The sequence below is a fragment of the Sciurus vulgaris genome (genome assembly GCF_902686455.1).
Source record: "Sciurus vulgaris genome assembly, chromosome: X".
Taxonomy (NCBI): Eukaryota; Metazoa; Chordata; class Mammalia; order Rodentia; family Sciuridae; genus Sciurus; species Sciurus vulgaris.
This window is the reverse complement of record NC_136471.1, coordinates 106,281,314-106,303,991: the sequence shown is the minus strand read 5'-3', so window position 1 is coordinate 106,303,991 and position 22,678 is coordinate 106,281,314. Positions and strand designations below refer to the sequence as shown.

The 22,678-nt window shown below is 33.0% G+C and overlaps 1 protein-coding gene and 1 long non-coding RNA gene across 2 annotated transcripts in view; one reads left to right on the top strand and one right to left on the bottom strand.

Annotated features, from left to right (window-relative positions):
* Window positions 1–22,678, bottom strand: part of LOC306650734 — a 1,184,502-nt gene that overhangs the window by 936,733 nt on the left and 225,091 nt on the right. The gene's annotated exons all lie outside the window — the stretch shown is intronic.
* The window catches only part of CFAP47 (cilia and flagella associated protein 47), a 400,269-nt gene that overhangs the window by 374,560 nt on the left and 3,031 nt on the right, over window positions 1–22,678 (top strand). The window contains 1 exon segment of the mRNA XM_079122986.1: window positions 18,749–18,917. Coding sequence (XP_078979112.1) covers window positions 18,749–18,917 — 169 coding nt within the window.

Genomic DNA, 22,678 nt, shown 5'->3' with positions numbered 1-22,678 from the left:
AGCTGTAGGATTTTTTAAGGTGATTTTCATCAAGTCAAGGAAGTTGTTCTCCATATTGGGTTTCCAGGGCTGCAGTAAGAAATTAGCACAAAATTGGTGGCTTTAAAACATCAGAAATTAACTAATTAGAACAAGATAAAAAAACAGAAATTTCTTTTCTCTCAGTTCTGGAGACTAGAATTAAAAAATTATGCATGGGCAGAACCATGCTTTATTTTAGACTCTAGGGAAGAATCTGGTCTACGCCTTTATTTTAGCCTCTAGTGTTGCTGATGATCCTTGGGAATCCTTGGTTTATGCACATATCACTCCAATCTCTACCTCCATTGTCACACGGCTTTCTCACTGTGTATTTCTTTGTCTCTTCTCTTTTTATAAAAACACCAGTCATATTGTATTATGGCCTACCTAATTCAGAATGACTTCATCTTGATTGATTGCCTCTGCAATGACCCTATTTTCAAATAAAGTCATAGTCTTAGGCACAAGGGATTAGGATTTTGAGAAATACAGTTCTCAATTTTCCTATTTCTGATTTTCTGAAAGCCTTTATCAAGAATGACTAGTGAATTTTGCCAAATGTTTCTTCTGTACCAGTTGATAATATCTTGCCATTTTTCTTCTATAGTCTATTGATGTGGTAGACTACGTTGATTGAATTTCAAATATATCTTAAACCAGACCTTTATTCCTGGGGTAACCCCATTTGCTCTTTGTATACATTGCTTTTTATATATGGATGAATTACATTTACTATAATTTGGTCATGATTTTAGTGTTTTAGGCTCATGAGAGCCTGTGGTTCTTTTTTAGTTGTTGTGATGTTGTTGTTGTATGGCTGATTCTGTTATCTATGTAATATTATCCTCAAAAAAATTAGTGAGAAAATAGTCCCTCTTTTTCCATTTCATGGAAGACAACATTTATAAGTGGATATGATTCTCCTAGAAATGTTTGTTAGAATTAGTCAGTGAAATAACTTGTGTCTGAAGGTTTCTTTTTCAGAAGCTTTCTAAATTTATGGATATAATTACTTTAATAGATTTTTAATTTAATATTTGGTGAGTATGGTAGTTCGTGTATAGAGTTGTTTATAGTGCTCCCTTATTTTTCTGTTGATATCTGTGGAGTCTATATTTCTTTTATTTCTCAAATTGGTCATTTATAGCTTCTCTCTTTTATCACTGTTAGTCATCTTAGAGGTTTGTCAATTTTATTGACCTTTTTTAAAGAACTAGCTATTTGCTTCATTGATTTTTTTCCTAATTTTCTGTTTTGGTTATAATAAATTTCCACTCTTATTTTTGTTTTCTTTTACTTGCTATGGATTTATTTTGCTCTTTCTAGTTTCTTGAAGTAGTTTAGATTATTAATTTGTGGTCTTTCCTTTTTTCCTATTGTTTTTTCTAGTATAGCATTCCCAGTTCTGAGTTTATGGTATTGGTATGTTGTATTTTCACATTCATTCCATTCTAAATGTATATTTTGCTTTCTTTGAGATTTCTTCTTTGAGATGCGGGTTATTTAGGAGAGTTTCATTTAATTTACAATCTTAATATTTCTGTTGTCTTTCTCTTGATTTTTAATTTGATTTCATTTTGGTTAGAAAACATACTCTGCATAAATTTAATTATTCATGTTTCTAAGTAACTTGTTTCAGCAGAAAGCTCTATGGGTAAAAGGATAAGTCAACAAAATTGAAGATGGAGTATTCTACAAGTATCTATTAGAGTGTACTGGTTGATGATGTATTGTTCTGTTCTTTTACCTCCTTAACTGATTTTCTGTTCTATCAATTGATGAAAAAGTGGTATTAATATTCATGGATATAATTGTGAATTTATCTAGTATATCTTTTTTCACTGCAGTTTTTTGCTATATGTATGTCTAAAATTCTAATTTTTTGATGAATGAAAATATATGATTACTGTCTTTTTTGTGTATTTATTCTTTCATCATTATACAATGTCTCTCTTTCTCTGAAAAATGTATTAGCTTCGAAGTCTAACTAATATTAATATAGCCACTTCTCCTCCTTTAAAAATAAATATTTGTATGATATATTTTTTCAGTTTTCAAATATGCTTTTAACAAGAGGAAAAGGATAGTTCATTTTACTTATACTTAATTTTAACCCATTCCATTGTTTTTCTTTCCTTCTGAAGTTCTATCTACCTTCTATCTTCATTTAATTTTTTTCACTTCAAACCGTTTTTTTAATTTATTTTTAATTTTTTAATTTGTCCTTTTTAGATATACATGATAGTAGAGTGTATTTTGACATATTATACATACAAGAATACCCCTAAACTATTCTTTAAGGTTAGTTCTGTTGATAACACATACTCTTAGCTTTCTTTAATGAGGTTTTTTTAAATTTTCCCTCCACTAATGAAGAATCATAATAATTAATAATCTTTTAATTATTAATTAATTGATTCAATTAATAATTCATTAATATAGAATCCATGGTTCAGAGTTGTTTTCTTTTAGCATTTCCTACTGGCATGTTTGGTTTATGAGGAGAAATCTGCCATTCAAATTGTTGCTCTCCTATAAATAACATTTAATTTTTCTCTGGTATCATTCAAGAAGTTTCTTTCACTTTAATTTTCAAAAATTTATTGACAATGTATTGTGCCATATTATGTCTGTAATGTTTGCTGTCACCATTAGGATGAATAAATGTGGAAAGGGACTGGGATTATTTAGTTTAGTGCCAGACATGTAAGGGATATTTAATAATTCTGCTTTGTAAGAAGGAAATCCCCAAGTACCTTCATTTCCATGATGATAATGAGGAAAAAATAAATCAGTATCCATGGTGATTATTGAATATAAATTTGCCTTGAAGTATACTTAAAGACCAAAAAGAAACTTAATATGTTTATTAGAGTTCTAGAGAATAATGGCATATACAATTATTTGCTGCTTCTATTCAGAGATGTTGTAACGTTTTTAAAAACATTTTAAAATATGTCATATTTTTAAAGGATATGGCAGTTTGTATCCTTATTTACTGTATAAAGCATTATATCAATGTATTTGGAATCTTTTCAAAGTTAATTATCTAATGTAATCCACAGAAATATTTAATGGGTTAACCAGGTCTAAGTAAACATTATGGACATGGTTAGAATTCTGCTCTTCTAATAATTTAAATGTTCTTTACTCATTAGCCTGTATAATTTTCCCAACTTGGTCAGGTTTAACATATTTTCTGTGTACTTCAGAGTATAAAAATAAATTTCTACTTTGGTGGGCCATATATTTTAATATTATACTTATTTACTCAGAGAAAACTATCTCTTGGGCTGGAAATCAAATTCCTTCATCTACTTCTATATGTGCACATAGCTTACATCACTGTTTTAAATATTCTACAACAGAAATTTTCTATAAAGGTGAAAATAAAGGCAAATTGTTTCCATCTAAAACATGAGAATGTGAATTCATTTCATAACTTGCAAGGACATTTAATGAATAAAATATTACTTCCGTCTGGTTGTAGGAAACAAATAATACACATAATTCATAATAATTGAGTTATAATGTATTCTTGTTAATTGCTCTATAATATTATTCTGCACTTATTTTAATGAAAACATATGAACTAAATCATTTGAATTGAAAATAATGAAAGTTTCATCCTTCATCACCTCACTTCTGATTGCTCTTGACAGATGCAATTAAATAATGCAATCATCAGTTATAAAAGATTACAATCAAAAGGAAAGTCTCAAAATTTTGTGTGAACTCACAAAGGAAAACTCCCAATAAAGATCTCACCATGATTATTTCTATCTAAATTGAAAAATTATTTTCATTAGTCTACTTTGTCTCTAAATCTAATTGGAAACTGCTTGCATTTAATTAATTGGAGACACAGACCAGGGATCATGTTTACTATCAGAAAGAGGAAAGAACAGTAGCATGTTATATCCTGCTGAATAATTTAATTCAGATGCCATTATGATTTGTACTCCCAATATTTTGAGAACATCATCCTAATTTGGGTAGACTTTGTGTATTTCATACTATTTATACTATTGTGGGTATTTTATAGATATGCTGAACCTACTATTTCCTATTTCCTATGATGAAAGATCAAGATTGCATCTATTTCTCACTCAGTCTTCTCAGCAATAAATTAGGAGCCCAGTTCTTGCTTTCTTGATTCCCCATAGAGCATAAATTTATACTTTCACTAGGCCTTTTGAGAAACATGAGGCAGTTACAAAGTCAATTTCTTCAAATTGCTATTCAATTTACTTTTGTATTTTCATTGGATATCTTGTTTTTTAAAATTTCTTTGAATTTTATTTTATAAGAACTATGAAAAAATGAAAGAATACATGACATGATTCAGTCTCTAACAGTAAGATCTGCATCCTTATGTCTTGGTAATTTTTTAAATGTAAGGAAAAGGAAAATATGACTATATATTTATGAAAGAAGCAAAACAAGGTCATTCTGCTTCATTACAATTCAATCATTCTGAGTTCATTATAACTAATATTACTAACCTTCTCTTAGATGTTTTGTTAGAATTAGAAGTAGCTTGTATCTCTTATTCTGATGCATTTTTGCAAACATTAAGTTCAAAGAAAGTCTTGATAGACATCAGAAATAGACCTACTTTGTTTCAATAAACATTTCCATAAACATTTTCCTAGGGAATGAATGCATTTATCAGAAATTCTAGTATATAAAGTCATATATGACAAATGCATTAAAAAATGTGAAAAATATTGACTTTTTTTGTCTTAAGCTCTTTTATATTGAGTGAACAGCTTGGATTACAGAGAATCCAAAAATTCCATCAGAATATTTTCTAAAGTAGAGATTTTTATTTTGCTCAATTTTGATTCTGAGGGTATAATATTGTACACCTTTTAATATTGATACTAAAATGGGTTTTTTAAAAAATATTAAACAGTAAATAGAATTATCTTCAATAAGTGCATTTAGTGTGCAGATTTGGGGAACATTTTTGGTATATTTTAATGAGTGAGGGTTCCTCATGCAAATGGTAATAACATGTTGACCATATCTGCCATCATTTGAAGACTTGACAGAGTTGGATGATCAAAACGGCTACTCTCACAACTGGCAGTTTATACTGGTTGTTGACAGAAAACTGAACTGGGACTGTCAACAGTAGCACCTATATATAATCTCTCAATTGTGTTTGTCCCTGGTAATTGGATTGTACATTGTGGCTGGTTTCTCATAGTGTTTCTTCCAAGAGAACCAGGTAGGAGATGCTTGGCATTCTCCGACATAGACACCAAAAGTTCCATAGTGTCACTTTAGTTACATTCGACAAGAGAGTCACTATGTTGACATGGATATAAAAAAGGGAACACAGGCCACTTTTTTCAATGTGAAAGTATTAAAGAAAGTTCAATCATGCCGTGGTAATCAAGTAATGTTTACTTGAATATTTTAAGCTTCTTTTAAGTCAATAAACTCTCTCAGATTATTCCAGAATATTGTCACCACCTTGTAGTCTTTGGGTGTCAAGGCTCAGATCATGGTGTGTAAACCATAGAAAAGGATGGGTTTACTTTCTTTCTTTCTTTCTTTCTTGATCCTGGGGATTGAACTCAGAGGCACTCAACCACTGAGCCACACCCTAGCCCTATTTTGTATTTTATTTAGAGACAGGGTCTCACTGAGTTGCTTGGCACCTGCCTTTTTCTGAGGCTGGTTTTGAACTTTCAATCCTCCTGCCTCAGCCTCCCAAGCCACTGGGATTATAGGTGTGTGCCACTGTGCCCAGCTTTTTTTTTTTTGTAGGTCAGTTTTCTAAGACAATTGGAAACTACCCACTGCCCTATGTCAGGTCTGTTTTTCAACTTATTTTAAATGATTCAATGATGTAAATAAGCTACTGAATATATTTAGCTTACTTTCCATTCCTGGGTAAGCTATACCTAGGTAATTATTAAAAATATCAGGTCATTCTGAAGATCTAGAAAACTAGTAGGGAGTATAGGAGAAAGAAAAAAGATGGTATAAGAAAACTGAGTGATGTAATCGTGTTTAAGAGTTGACCACTTCTCCATGGTGGTTTCTCTGTATCCTAAATTAATTATATAAAACACTGTGCCCCTAGGATGCTAGGAAAGAGAAGATACTTTAAGAATACATTTCGTTTTTTATGTTTTCATTATTTAAGAGGACTAGTGTTTGTCAAAGAATAATTTTAAGCATAATGTTTCAGAGCTACCATGTATTCTGATGAAGGATGAAAACATTACAAAGTATCAAAACAGCTTACCTGTTAATCTTATTTTTAAAATTTTATTTGCACATAAGTGATTAGTAATAAGTAAAACTTTTGAGAAATTTTCTTTTCTCTGAATGTCTTACTTTTCACTCACATCTGTCATTTGTGAAAGAATGAAAAATATGTCTCTTTAAAGTGAACAGAACATGAATTACACAAAGGGCTATGATGTAAATGTTAAGAAATAATAGTGTGCCATCTTCTGACCACAAACACTAATTACAACTCAGTTCTGCTAAACTATAGGAATTAGAAATACATTCCTAATTGTATAAACTAAGCAGTTTTTGAAGTGTCATTTTGGATCATGCTACATAGAAAATTTTATATTATAAAATTAATATCTACTGTGGACAAGGGTTCTGATTTTATAAAGGAAATGATAGGGCTTTATGTGTGCCTATATGTAAACACATAAATATGTGTAATTTAAGAAATCTTTTGGGACTCATACTGCTTGCATTGTTTAAACTATCTTTAATTCATCATCTATCTTACCCCATAGCTGAGTATCCATTTATTCCTAACAATAACAATAAAACTACCATCCTTTAAAAACTGATGACATGTTAAAAAAAAAAAAAACTGATGAAATTGTTTTGTAAGCAGTTTTCTCAAGGACTTTCCACTGACTGAAATAAATAGCTTTCAAATGCTCCAGATGGAGAGCAAAAAGTATTTTTAAAACCTCTAGAAACCCTTTAAAATTTAATGACAACTTTTCCCCTTCAGAAATCTTATATCTCTCCTCTATGAATTAACATCATATCTCTAGAGTCAGCATTTATCTGAGCAGCTATTTCAATTTTCTGAATATAGTTATTTTTACCTTTGAGAATGATTGCCATATTCTTGTCATAAACATATAGAAAGGGATATTTCCCCAGATACAGTTTTCTATCATGGTTAATGATATTGTTATCAAGAAAAAGAATAAAAATAATTTCTTTCCAATAAAGATCAGAGCTATGTCAAATGTAGGACACTATCAGCCCACCTAAGTGATTCTTTATGATGGTTACAGTTTCTTTAGTCCCTTGTCTGTTCCATCTAAGAACAACACAATAATAAAAATAATAAATGTTTATTGTATACCTACTATTTAACATATGTAATATAATTTAATTTATATAATTTAATTTTTACAGCACTACAAAATTGAGATTGTGTTCTCTGATTTACCTAAACATTTGCATACCCACACTTGGATACATGTTTACACAATGACAGTAGAGAATAAAGTAAGTTACTGGACTTAGAAGTATTTAGTGGGTTGGGTGGCCATTTTAAAAGGTAAGATGCATCAGTTCCTGCCTCCCTTCCCTCTGGTTCCATACCTATAGAGACTAGACTCTTGTTCACATCCCTACTCCAGCTTGGTGTCTTGGGAGCCTCAGATTCAGGGACTCCTGAATTTTGGTAGGCTAATGAACAAGTCAGACTTCCTCACATATATATTCAATACTAACAGCCCCAAGAAAGCTGCTAAACATTCCTGTTCCTATATCCAGCATTAGCTTTGTCATCTATAGGCAAAATAATAATCCTGTTGGCCAGTATAAATTAAGGAATGCCACATTCAAGAGGAGATAATTTCTATAAATATCTGTCATCATTGGAATCTGGAATTCTCCTATCAGAGCCTTATCCTTTTGATTTAGGGTGGTCATTTTTTGTTTGATTTTTTTGTTTGTGTGTTTCTCGCTATGGTGGATCAAGCCCATGGCTTTGTACATGATCAGCATATGTTCTCACAGTGAACTAGACTTCCAGCCCCAAGATAATCATTTTTAAATAGTGTTTCACTATCCCAAACCTAACCCACCTCTCCATTAAAATGCACACAAACCCTTAGTATTAAAACTGTGAAGCACTATTTTCATTTCATTTCTTCACTTGTGTTTCAATGTAAATGCTTGAACAAAGAAATTCATGGATAAATATATAAGTCAATAAAACAGAAATCTTGGAAACCACTGAATAAAGAAGAATCTCCTGGAAGTCATGCCAACCTAAAATGAGATTATTGGGACTATGTAACAATAACCTTTGTGTAAATGTATATAGGACTTTACAAGTTGAAAGGGTCACATAGTTCAGGCAGTGGCAAGTAAGGGCAGGAAAATGAGTTTTGAAACTTGGTCCAACAGTTCTTCAGGGGCAATAACACCCCCTTAGGTAACATTTGAAAATCCATATAGGAGTGTTTGTTGGGTTCTGTCAACATTTCAAGCCTCATGAAAGGGATACTAAACCTCCTGTCATCCTTAGGACTCTACAGACCACCTAGACCTATACCTCTTAAGCAGGAATCTCCTCACTATTAACACTCCATGTGATTTACTTTCTTCCTCCCCAAACAACAGCATCAAAGCTCATGCCATGAGAATGCGCCTTTCCTACTCTTCCTTGGTGCAGTCACTAAATACATTCTGTAACTCCCTATTCAACACCTAGTCTAATGTTACTCTTTTGTTCATTAACCCTGGCATGATGATGATGGAATATTTGCTGTCTTAAGTTGTGTTTCTCTTGAAATCCATACATTTCCTGAACTACAAGAAAAGTGCTTCTTTACTTTTCATTAAACCATTTCCCCCACTGGATGATTTAAGATTGCACAGATTAGAGCATCCACTAAAGTGATTTTAGCAAACCCTTTTTCTTGTTTCCTTATATAACCTATCGGATGCTCATTTACATCAGAAATAACAAGTTGAAGCTATTGCTTCTACATTGCATTCTCTATTGTTAACAATACTTTTGTTCTAAAAATCATCAGTTTTGATTTTTAGCTTGCCCCTTCATCAGCAGTATCTGACATCTTTAATTTTATATTTAGTTTTCAGAACCAAAACAGTTTTTACCATTGCATATGGGATGACTTAGACAGAATTTTTTTTTTTTCTTAAGGAAACTCACGGGTTGGACAGGTACAGTGACTTGTAACCTCACCCCCAATTTCTATAATTTAATTCTGGGCCTCTGTTAGATTAGAATCACTCTAGTAGTGCACTGTCAGTGCTTCTCATGAGTACTTGAGACTACACAAGTCACATGTGTCAGTACTAGAGATCAAAGATATGTAATTGAGAAGTCAACTTACAAGCCATTATTTTAAAAAATTATCTCACGAAGGAAACCTAGATCATCTTAAATAAACCATCAAGTCTGAATATCATAGTCATTAAACTATAATTTTAACTGATTTACTGGTGGTCATCTGTGTGACAGGATTTTCCCAGGGCCTGAAATACAGATTACAGGCCAGATGTACATTTATAACACATCTGCTTATCTGATCTGGGCTCTTCCCATTTCCATTCTCTGCCTTTAGTAGGGACAGTGTTGCCTTTCCTGACTCACATTAATTCACCATAGGCCCCATGGCTTCCTGAAGACTCGCTGGTCCACTCATGTTTCCATCTTCCTCAAGATTGATGTCATCTCTTCTCAGGCTTTCTCTTCCTTGGAAAAGGGCCCAGGCTTCCAGTGGAGCCTGAGGAAGCTGGCGTACATTTATCATCATAGAGGAGGCAGGGATAGGACACTGTGTTACTTCAATTAGGTAGTGACTTTCTCTTAAGTAGTGATGACTAAGTTCACAACCAATAGGTGCTGTTATGTATCAAGGCAGACAACCACATCAGACCCAGGACCAAATATCCCAATCCATCAGGGCCATTTCTCCCACATCAAGATAGCAGGCCTTACATCTTCTTTCTCCAGAGAGGATCTTCTTTCCTCATTCCCTCAGGGAATACAGTCTGGGTTTCAGGATGCTGAATGCTTTGAACCATTCAACACTTATTTTCTCAGTCCAAGGACTAACTTTATGGCTTTATTTAAATTTTGTTTTAGAAATATAGCAGAATGTGTCAAAGAAGGATAAATTGTAAAGCTCACCACTGGCCATAAACATTTCTCCCAAAGATCCCAGACTTTATTCCTATGCATTGACTTTAGAAGTACAGAGGAGAGGATCATAGTATTCTACAAGCAATTGTTCTTGAGAAATATACTACATTCTAAACTTCTGCTATAAATACTGCAAAGCTTCCTTACCAATGAGTTAATATTTTAAAACTTTCATAATGAAGCCTCATTATTTCATGAACTGATTATATAGTTGTTCTACATGAATCACCAACTATCATTCCCATGAGTATCCGAATAAAGTTCAAATAACTATAATTCTTGTGTCACTAAGAATTATGCCCTAGACCTATTAAGATTTTACAATTCCTCCATGTTTTTAGTTAAGATTGAATTTTTTGTTTATTTATATGATATTAGATAGTTTTGTAGGAGTGTAAAGAGGTTAGAAATCAAGGATAATGAAGCCAGTGTAGACTCAGGGAATTCCCTACATTATGATTTATGAAAGGATTCTGGCAAAATACTATGAAACACTAGGTTACCTAAGGCCACAACCTCAATTCTTAATGACCAGATAATTAGAAACTGAAGAATAAACATTATAACTGTACAACATATCCTGGCTGGTTTCTCATTTCAACTTTGACCAAAACAATTCATTTACATTTTTCATATCATTTATATCTTTTATATTTTGGAAATGTATATAAGACATTTTTAACCATGAGTTTCCTTTGAATCAGTAAGTTATAAACACTGTATTACAGTCATCTTCTTGGTAATGGGCACTTTGTCTCATTTTTTTCTTCTATTGCAGTAAGATACACATAGCATAACATCGATTCTCTTAACAAATATTTAAGGGTACAGTACAGTATTATTAACTATAAGCACAACTTTTTTACAGCAGAATGTTTATCTTGCATGACTAAAACTTCCTTTCTGTTGAAGAGTAACTTCATTTTCATTACCAGCAGCCCCTGGCAAACACTATTATATTCTCTGGTTTTTGTTCTGTTTTGTTTTTGACTTTGACTCTTTCAGAGACTATGTACATATGTATACACGCACACACACACACACACACACACACAGGTATACATATATATATATATCACAATATATAAAATAAATAAGCACATATATATATATAATTGATTACAATGTAGGGAGTTCCTTGAATCTAAACTGGCTGCATATCAGTGAATAAGTCTTTCATATCCTTGCTTAAGTTTATGTGTAAGTATTTATTATTTATAATGCTAATGTAAATGGGATTTTTTTCTTATTTTCCTTTTCCATTTATTCATTATGTATAAATGAAACATTTTATGAAATTTATTTTTAAATGATATATAAAATAAAAATTGTACATGTTCATGGGTTACATATGTACACTGTTTAATGTTGAAATCAGATTAAACATAGCTGGACATGGTAACCCATTCCTGGAATCCCAGCAACTCCGGAGGCTGAGGCAGGAGGGTCACAAGTTCAAGGCTAGCCTCAGAAATTTATCAAGGTCCTAAGCAACTTAGTGAGTACCTGTCTCAAAATAAAATATATAAAAAAGAACTGGGGATGTGGCTCAGTGGTTAAGGACCTCTGGATTTAATCCCTAGTACCAAAAGAAAAATCCCAGGTTAAACAGTTACACATACCTATCTCCTCAAATATTTACCATTGCTGCAAAACATTTGCAACTGGTTTTTAAGTGTTCATTTTGTATCCTGCAATGTTTTTAACTTATTTATGACTTTCAAAAGTCTTTGTATGGACTCTATGGGGTTTTCTGCAATAAGGTTTTATCACAAGGAACATTTTTTTCTTTTTCCTTTCATATTTGATGTCTTTTATTTCTGACATCATTGCTGTGGCTAAACCTTCTTGTCCAGTGCTGAATAGAAGTGGCAAGAGTGAGCATCCTTGTCTTATTCCTGATCTCGGAGGACAAGCTTTCAGTGTTTCACTGTTGAGTATAATTTTAGTTGCAGGCTTTTCACATATGGCCTACAAGATGAGATAATTCCTTCTGTTCCTAGTTAGTTGACTCTCATAATCATGAAAGGGTGTTCCATTTGTCAAATGATTTTTCTGTATCTATTACAATAATTGTGTATTTTTATACTTCATTGCATTAACATGATATATCACATTGCTTGATTTTTTTGTGTATCAAAAAAATTACTGCCTCCCTCAGATAGTTCCATTTGGCTATGGTGTAGGATTCATTGAAAATGCTGTTGCAAATGTTGTCATTTGCTCATTTAAAAGAAATTTTTTGTACCTATATTTATATGTTCATCAGGCATATTAACCTAGTTTTATTTTCTTGTGTCTATCTGCTTTTGGTATCAGGGTAATGCTGGCCTCATAAAATAAGTTTGGAAGTGTTCCCTTCTCAATGTTTTAGAAGAGTTTGAGAAGGATCATTATTACTTCTCCTTTAAAAGAATGGTAAAATTCACTAGTGAAGTCATCTGATCCTGTACTTTTCTTTAATAGGAGTTTTTTGGCTACTGATTTAATAATCCTTCCAATTTGTATTTTCTATTTCTTTATGAGTTAATCTTTGTTGGTTATGTAGTTCTAGGCATTTACCATTTCTCAATTATTTTGGCTTTTAATTATTCATAGTAGTTTCTTATAATCCTTTTAGCAACAGAATCAATTATATATAATGTATCCTTCATTCTTTGTTTGAGTATTCTCCTTTTTAAGTCAGTCTAGTTAAAGCTTTGTCAAAAACTTTGTTGACCTTTTCAACAAACCAACTCATATTTTCATAGATTTTTATCATCTTTTTTTCTATTCTCTTATGTCATTTATTTCTGTTCTAATTTCTCTATTCTTCCTTCAGCTAACTTTGGGTTTAGTTTGTTCTTCTAGTTTGTTGAGGTATAATATTGGGTACTTTCATTTTTTAGAAGAGCTTAATAAAGACCGATGTTAATTTTTCTTGGTAGAATTCAGCTGTGAAGACATCTGGTGCTGGAATTTTCTTCATTGGAAATTTTACTTACTACCACAATTTTTTTAACTGACTTCTTGAATTTATTTCTTCTTGGTTCAATCTTGGTAGGTTGTATGCTTCTAGGAATTTATTAATTTCCATTTTAGTTTTTTAGTGTGCTTGCATGCATTGTTTACAATAGGTCTTAATTTTCCTTTTAATTTCTGAGGCATTCACTGTAATGTCTATTTTTATTTCTTATTTTATTTATTTAGATTTGTCAATTTAAAAACAAAACAGTTTTATTGAAATTTTTCTATGGATTTTATATTCTCTATTTGTTATATTTCTACTCTGATCTTTATTATTCTTTACTATTTCTTCTTTTTATTAACTTTTGGTTTAGGTTGTTCTTCTTATAGATAAGTGAAGCATAATGTTAGGTTGTTTATTTGAGATCTTTCTTCTTTACTTGAGCATTTGTCTCTATAAATTTTACTTTTCATCTGTATTTATAACATCCATTAGGATTTCATATATTGTTTCCATTTTCATTTGCCCTAAAATATTTAAAATTTTCCTCTTGATTTCTTTTTTGACAAAGAAATTGTTGTTTAGGAACATGTTTAACTTCTGCATATTTGTGAACTTTTCTAAACTCTTCCTGTTATTGATTTCTAGTTTCATAGCCTTGTGGTTGGAAAAGATACTTGATATGATTTCCATGTTCTTAAATATGTTGACTTGTTTTATGGCCTAACATATTATTTACCCTGGAGAGTATTCTATATACCTTTGAGAAACATGTGTATTCTGCTGCTGTTTGATGAAGTGTACTATAGATATCCATTAAGTTCAGTCGACCTAAAATGAAGTTCAAACCTAATGTTTCTTTATAAATTTTCTATCTATATGATCTGTCCATTGTTGAAAGTAGGGCATAAATGTCCCATCCTATTATTGCATTGCTGTCTATATCTCCCTTAAGATCTATTAATATTTTTTTTATATATTTATGGGCTCTAGTATTGCGTTTATATATATTTACAATGGTTTAATCCTCTTAGTGTGTTGACCCCTTTATCTTTGTACAATAATGTGGCAATTTATTTCTTGTGGCAGATTTTGAATTAAATTCTTTATTTTCCCTCTTATCTCTGAAAGACAGCTCTGCTGAGTATTTTTGGTTGTCAGGTTAATTTTTTCCCTCAACACTTTAAATATATCATCTCACTCTCTCCTGGTCTGCATAGTTGCAACTGAGAAGTCCACAGACAGACTTATTAGAATTCCTTTGTGGTCAGGTTCTTTTTCTCTTTCTTATTTTAAGATTATGTATTTGCCTTTAATTTTTGACAGTTTGAATATAATGTGCCTTGCTGAACTATTTTGGATTAAAACTGATCGTAGATCTTTGAACTTAATGTGCCTACATGCTCATATTTTTTTCCAGGATTTGGGTAGTTTTTAGTCATTTTAATAAGTTTTGTGTTTCTTTTTCTCTCTCTTCTCCTTTTTTCCATCCTAATATGCGATTATTAGCTTTCTTCATGTCTTCTCAGATCCTACACAATTTTTCATTCTTTCTGTTTTCTCCTCTAGCCGGTTCATTTCAAATTTCTGTTCCAGTTTGTTTATTCTTTCTTCTGTTGATCAAGTCTGCTTTAGAAGCTGTCAATTGAATTTTTAAATTCATATGTTTCATCTCTAATAGTCCTGTTTGGTTCTTTTATTTATTTTCAATCTTTTGATTGAGCTACATGTTTTTCTCTTGTGTTATTTTCATGATTTTATTAAATTGTTTATCTGTGTTCTCTTTTAGTTTATGGAACTTCTTTTAAACAATTATTTTTACTTATTTCTCAGGCAATTCAGTGACCTTCAGTTCTTTGGGGTCTGTGCTAGGAGTTTCTTTTTTTGCTCGGTGGTATCATGTTTCCATGATTCTTCATAATCATTATAACCTTGCAGAGGTGTCAGTTCATTTGAAAAAGTATCACTTCTTACAGACTTTATAGATTGGCCTCAGTAAAAAACAACTTTCACCTTCAGGAGCAGGGGGAACAGAACATGTGGGTGTATGCTATGGCACTAATTCAAATAGTGGAGATGCCGTGTTTGTTGGCATACAATATTTTCAAGTCTTTGAGGAAATAATGTCTCAAGGTCTTAGACAGTTGGGGTCTGTAACACCAGCAACTGCGTGACCCATGGAGACAAGAGCTATGAGAGATTAGTGGTAACACTGGGTCCACTGTCAAGTGGCCAAGACAGGCAGCAGTTAAAAGTCCATGCTCAGATGATGAAGCCAGATAAGGGATGAAGCTAACTGCAGACGCAAACGGGGTGGTTAGGCTCTCAGTGTGTACTTGAGCAATTTGTATGGGTCAGCTATGGAATGGAGTCTAGCCAGTTGCATGTGTATGGGCAGGCACAGGCCCAAGCTGGAAGCATACATGTGAGTGCAGTTATAGGAACCAGCTATATGTTCAAACACAGTAGCAAGAAGCAGCCTCCAAGGGGCAAGGCCAGCTGCAATTGCAGGACTTGGGGCTAGCATTGTACACTGGCCCTGTTGCAGGTGTCTGCTGTCAGTACACACTGGGGTAGAAACTGGGGTCTGTAGCAGACAGCTTGAGGCTATTTGCAAGCACAGATATGGTTGTGCTGGGTACTAAGCCAGAACATCCACAACAGCAGCAGCTGGAATGGTTCTTGATGGGGAAGGGGAGTTATTGACTCAGCACTGGGAGACCATGAAGGCAAAACTCTGTGGGGTCTTCGGTGGTGAAATATTCAGGAAATCTATAGTGTCTGTGCTAGCTGTTTGCTTCCCCACAGTGAAATCTTCCAGGGCTCCCTGTAGAGCAAGCCACCATAGCAAACATTGTGGAGTCCTTGGCCATGAAAATTGTGAATGATACACAACCTCTAAGAGGGTCTTTGTGATCCTCAGTAAAGAAGTCTGATGAAGTCTTGTGCAGAACAGGACATTGAGAATCATGGTGTCTCCTGCCCCATGGCTGTTATTGATATCTGGGTTTTCTTTGTTTCCAGCTGTCTTCAGACTTAACAATTATGCTAATCTCTGCAGTGACCTAAGGAGAATGAAATTGAAACTACTCTCCCAGAAAGTACACCAAAGGATTGGGGAAGCTAGTTGGTCAACCCACTCCTTTTCCCTGTTAGAGGGACTTGCAAACCATGGAGTTCCTTCTCTCTGTGTGCTATCTGGAGGATGGGGTGGTGCAGTCAAAATGTGTAATTATTCTTTGTTTTTTTTTCTTCCACTGTATTACTGCTGCATCTTAAATGGGCTCTTGAACTCTTTCAGGCTTATTTTTATTCATGAATAACTACCATATTATTCTTTTAAAATAATTTCTCTCTCTTTATTGAGCCTTTCGGATTTTGTTGAGGTATCTATCTGTTCTCATAGTTTGCCAAGCTTCCCTAAAACAATTATTTTGAACTCTTTGTCTGGTGTCTTAGTCCATTTTCTGCTGCTATAACAGGATACCCCAGACCTGATTCTGGAGACTGCAAAGTACAAGAACATGGCACAAGCATCTAGCAATGACTTGTGCTGTATATTATTGTGGTAGAAGCTGAAAGGGTAAGAATTGACAGCAAGACCAGCAAGGATGAGATCATGTCACTTTTATAACAACTGATTTTCCCTACTCCCATGATAATGACATTAATGCATCCATGAGTGCTCTACTCTCATGATCTAATCACCCTCATTAGACCCCACCACCAACACTACTTCATTGGGGATAAGAGTTAACATGTGTTTTGGAGGAGACAAACTATAGCATCAGGCAAATCATAGATCTGTCAAATCATTCTATGTGGAAGGAAATAAGGCTGATATCTGCTTTATCATCTTGCCGATGTCACTTTCCCAAAGGTTAGCTCTCTCGATAGTGTCCCACAAATTCCAAAAGCTTTATTCATCCCTTTTTGTTCTTTTTCCCCCTCTTCTGGCTAGTTGTTTATTGCTGATTTCTCTTCAAATTGATCTCTCTTCAAGTTCACAGGTTGTTTCTTTGGCTTGATCAAGTCTATTGTTGATTCTTCTTGTTACAGTTTTTCATTTCATCAGTTGTTTTCGTCAGCTGCAGACTTTGTTTGGTTCTCCATAGCTCCCAGAAATCTAGAGCATGCTAAGTCCCATCATCCTGGAGAAATAGGCAAGTCATAAGCCAATTCCTTGGGCAGCCCCACCTCCATGGAAAGTCAGAATACTGGATGCCCAGGTACAGTCTTCCATTTTCCTCCTCAGGAAAAAGCCAGGAACTGGCTGGCTCTTTTCTCCTGATCATGTAGCAGCACTGTGCCAGGGGGAGAAACTATGGCAAAAAGGTGTCAAGAAATTCCCTGAATTCCATTTGGCTTGTTTCTTGTTCCACTGTGGCACAGAGACTTGTAACTGATTTCTGTATTCCAACAAGGGAAAATTTCCATGTATTATTTTTGAATTGGTGTCTCCAGTGAGGGGAAGGAGGATTTGTGAATTCCTATTCTGCCATGTTCCTGATATAATCTTCATAGACTTATTTTTTGGATCATTCATCATTTTCTATCACTGTTTAAAAAATATTTTAAAACAACAGCATATAATGATGATTAAAGTAATACCGGCTAATCCTTACCAATTTCCATGTGCCAGGTATTGATAATGTCACTCTACTGTGGTTATTAATTTAACAGATGACAAAACTGAGATACAGAAGATTAAGTATATTTTCTGAACTTGAGGACCAAAATAGAGCTGGTTCCAATCTAAGCCATCCAGAATATCCACAGACCATGTTCTCAATCTTCCATCATGATATTCAATACATATTTGTTGAATGGGTCACTGAGTTCCAACCTGAATCTTCCCTTTGTTCTCTTCTATGTTTCACTATTGAAACTGTTTTCAGAAGCCACACCTGACCTTTTTCATGCACTTTCCCTGTCAATTTGAATTTTAAATTCCTCACTTACAACCTGTTATGCAGTGTGTGGGTGCCTTGCTTTATTCTACCAGGAAATCCCTCAACTTCTTTCACAGTCTTCACCTCAAATGTAGCCAGCCTTGACATGAAGATAGATAGTCACTGGAATCCAAAATGTCATTCAGTTCACTTCCGATCACAGTGCTATCTTCAGGACCAAGAAACTTTAATGAAACTTTAAAGTGTTTTCACCTCACTTAACAAGTGGAAAGCTGAAAGAAAGTAAGCAAATATCATGATTAAATATTAGTAGAAACAAAAGGCTTTATCATAGTTTTAGCAGTTAGTTATTTTACATATGAACTTATTTGCAGTTGGCTAAATTTTCATTTGGGACATCAAATTCTGCCAGTTTTTATAGGAACAATATTTTTATTGGTATACAATGAATGTGATGTGAATTGAAAAAAAATCTCTAGGATTCTATTTTGTCACCCTGGAAAGAATGACACTTCATTATAAAAATGCCTTCTCACTCTTATTCTATTAGCATTCAGCCTTCATATTTACCTGTAGGCCTATTGCAGCAGGATTCAAACTTTATACATCAATACTCACAAAAAGAATTAGATCACAATCTAATTTGACAAGTTGATATTTACACTTTTGTTCCAGATATTCTGAGCCCTTCACCGCATACTTCCTACCTGGCAGTGATCCGGAGTTTTTTGTAAAGCCTCAAACTGGAGAACTTCCTCCTTATAACACTAAAGGAATCCTCATCATTGTAGGATTTAAACCCCGAATGTACAGTAAGAAATACAAAGCAACATTAGTAATAGAGGTGAGTTCTATAAGGACAATAATAAGGGTGCTTGATATCACTAAAAGCATCACTAAATAAAGAAGATAAGGTTTTACCCAATGATCAGAGACAACAGAAACCTTGCAAAAGTCAACTATTTCAACTGCTGTGTATTATTTTACTTTTTTTTTTTTACCTAGCAAAAGAATTTAAATATGGAATATAACATAAAGATTGTCAATTCCAGGGGAAAATAAGAAATTACTTTTCCTCCATACTAAGGAAATATGGAAGAAACAAACAACAACTGTAAAGTGACATGCATAATTGTATATCATTTTGTGGAATATAGCCATTCAAGACATTAGATTATTTGAGATAGAAATTTTGGAACCTTTGATTAAGGCATAGAGTACTGTCAAAATGTTGAAGGCTAAAATGAAGAACATGAAATAGAAGGTAAATTTCATTTAGAATTGAAAAACATTGTGTAAAATGGACTATTTATAAAGAAGTTTGTTAAGTTTGTTAACAGTCATGACAAATACAATTTTAAAATTTTATCTGGTAAGGAAAATTTCTCTTTAAAATTTCACATACATTTTATAGTAAGAACTTTTAGGCCAAAGATGATTTTCATATTCTTTTGAAAAAGACACTTATTGCCAGTTTACTTTCAGTAGCACAGACTTGAAGGACATGTTGTCATCTTACAATACACAAATCCTAATGCCAAAGTGATTTCTAGACTTTTAAATCAATTATTAAGTAGTACTATAATCATATAAATACTATTATTATTTTAATGAAAAGAGAAAATAAAATGTTGAATAGTATTTTTAAAAGTTATTTCTGTTTTTCATCTTTTGAAGAGCCTGTACAACCTAAACAATAAGAAGATAAAACCTTGTACCTTGCAGCACGTATCTCATTGCCTGCATTGGTACTTAAAGTGATCATGTTGTATTTGCTTATATACTCTAGGGGGATTAAATGGTATCCTTAAAAAGATTTGCATATTAAAATGACGCTCATTTTCTCTAGCATACAATGAGCATTTCCGAAATTAACCATTTATCAAGTTTTATGAACAAAATAGGTGCCTAGTTTCCCTGTAATTTGAGAATTAAATCATTGGTGGCATAATTAAAGGTTTTATGTGAAGTTATATGGAATCAATTGAGACTGTCATTTTTCATTAGTTTTAAGTGGCACAATTTGATAAAGCTTACCTGAGAACCGAATAGAGATTGAAACATGTTTAAGATATTAGTATTTTGTTGATTCGGTTTTTATTATGGAAAATTTCAAATAGGTGCAGAAATAGAATAATCTCAATGCACTCATCATACAGTATGAACAATTATAAACTTATAGCCAATTCTGCTTCACCTTAACACACACCCCTTTCTCACCTTCCACATTAAAGAAAATTTGAAACATTGTATTATTTATAAATATTTCCTACTACTCTCTAAATGACAAAAATCATAACCATTATCAGAACTAAAAATTAACAATAATTCCATAATATCAATACATGTCAAATATCCATTTAGTGTTCAAAATTCCAGGTGACTTCTAAATCTCATATTTTTTAACTTAAAAAAATGTATAAACTTATAGGAAGTTGCAAAAGTAATGTAGAGTCTTGTGAAGCCTTCCCTGAATTTCCTCCAATGGTGACATCATAATACCTACAGTAAAATATTAAAACAAAGAAACTGATATGGGTAAAACACTGTTAACTAGTGTAGAGACCTTATTCCATTTTTAGCATTTTTTTTTACATTTGTGCATTTCTGTGTGATTCTAGGCAAGTAGAACCCAAGTATAAGATGAATGTAACTACAACCACAACTGAGATATAGACCTTTTTCATCACCACAGAAAACTAACTTGTGCTAACCCTTTATAGTTGTATCCAACACTGAAATTCCTGCCATAACCCTGACATACACTAATCTTTTCTCCACCTCTATGGTCTGTCATTTAAAGGATATTATAAAATGAAATAGTACACACTCCATAACCTTTTGAAACTGGCTTTTTTTTTCTAAGTATAATGTCCTTGAGATTCATAAGAATTATTGCATATATCAAATCAATGATCTTAAAATCATGGTTCAAACATTATATTTGACTCCAAATCCTAGTTCTTAATTTCAACATCATGATGACTCCCATAATAAATGAGAAGACAATTTAAAAAGTTAAATCATTATCTAAATGAAAATTATTGTTTACATTTTCATCATTTTAAAATTATTGATTGGCATTAAGTCAATATTTGCAGCAATGTGATCTTCGTTGTGCTTCACTTGAAAATAAAAATGATTTTAAGGGACAGCTTAATTAAATATTTGCTCAAACAAATCTCAACAATCATATTAGCACGCTTCATAATTTCCCTTGTAATTAAATCACTTTTAGAATGATTAAAAGCTATCTTTTCCAATTAGTAAATGAGGTAAATAGCACTAGATTTGAGGGACCAAAGTTGACTTGTTCCAACTGTTTTACAAAAAGCTGTGTTACTCTGAGAATAGTAAATCTGTTCAGCTTTCCATAGTGCACATAGTAAATTTTAAATAGTATACAAAAGTGTGAGAACTATCAGAGTTATCCAAGATGAAACATATGATGCTTCATCTTTGTTTATATGAAATTATACATATATATTTATATTTAGGAATATAAATATGTCATATTTATACATAAATGGCCCTCTTTTAATTAGAAATGTAACCACACATAGGTGATAAAGGGAAATGTACATTGCTTTTAAAGGAATCTACCTAAACAGTAGAAAATGGTAGTTTATGTATCTTGGTTTGTATTTCCTTAGAAGCAAATACTCAAGTAAGAATTCAAATTCAAGTACTATGTTTGCTCCATGATCTCAGGAAATAGATATAGGAAAGCCAGGATTTGAGGTACAGAAGGAAGGAAAATCAATAAAGGATATTTTATCAAGGCATTGCCACAGTGAGCAATGGGATATCAATCCCATGAGAGATCTCTAGGAAATAGTATAGCAGGCATGCCTCAGGATTTTCACACCCAACAGGGCCAGGAAGTTAGGGTATTTATACACCTCTTGTCATCATTCTAATCATTGATGGAGGAATGCTTCTCGGGACAATTAATACTCTGATACCAAGAGAAAAGCCTTCTGGGGTTTCTGAAAAATCCTTAATCATAGAGGTGCAGGTACCGACAACGGAAATTTGGAGTGGACAGTGAAATGGAAACACCTGAGAAATGTAGGTGGCCACAGACCACATCTACTAATGAATAATTATCAATTGTTTCCATTCACAGAAAGAAACATGCACTTAACAACATAGCTCTAGTCATTCATTTAATGAGGTCATTGGCTTTGCCCAATCTCTTTTCAGAATATAGACACACTAAGTATGTGAACTTCAGAAGCAGTTTGATGGCCCTTGTTTTTAGGAGATGAAACATGCCCAAAACCAAGGTCACATTAAGCTCTGTGAGAGTTTCAATGAGGTCCTGAAACAGCATGGACTTGCAAATAGATTTTAATATAATTAAGAAATTCAAATTGAAGAAATGTAAAATCAGCTCTGATGACTAAGTTACTTTAGCATAAAAATGTAATGGATAGTAAAAATATAAAATAAAATCATAAGTAAACCCCTCTTGTTTTTTATAGCTTCATTGCTTCAGAATGGCAAACGAAGTGTGTTCTGACTGTATATAGGTTCACTGAGGAGGTATAGAACTTAGGGTTGGGCAAATTTTTGTGCAGCCTCCTTACATAAACTGTCGTA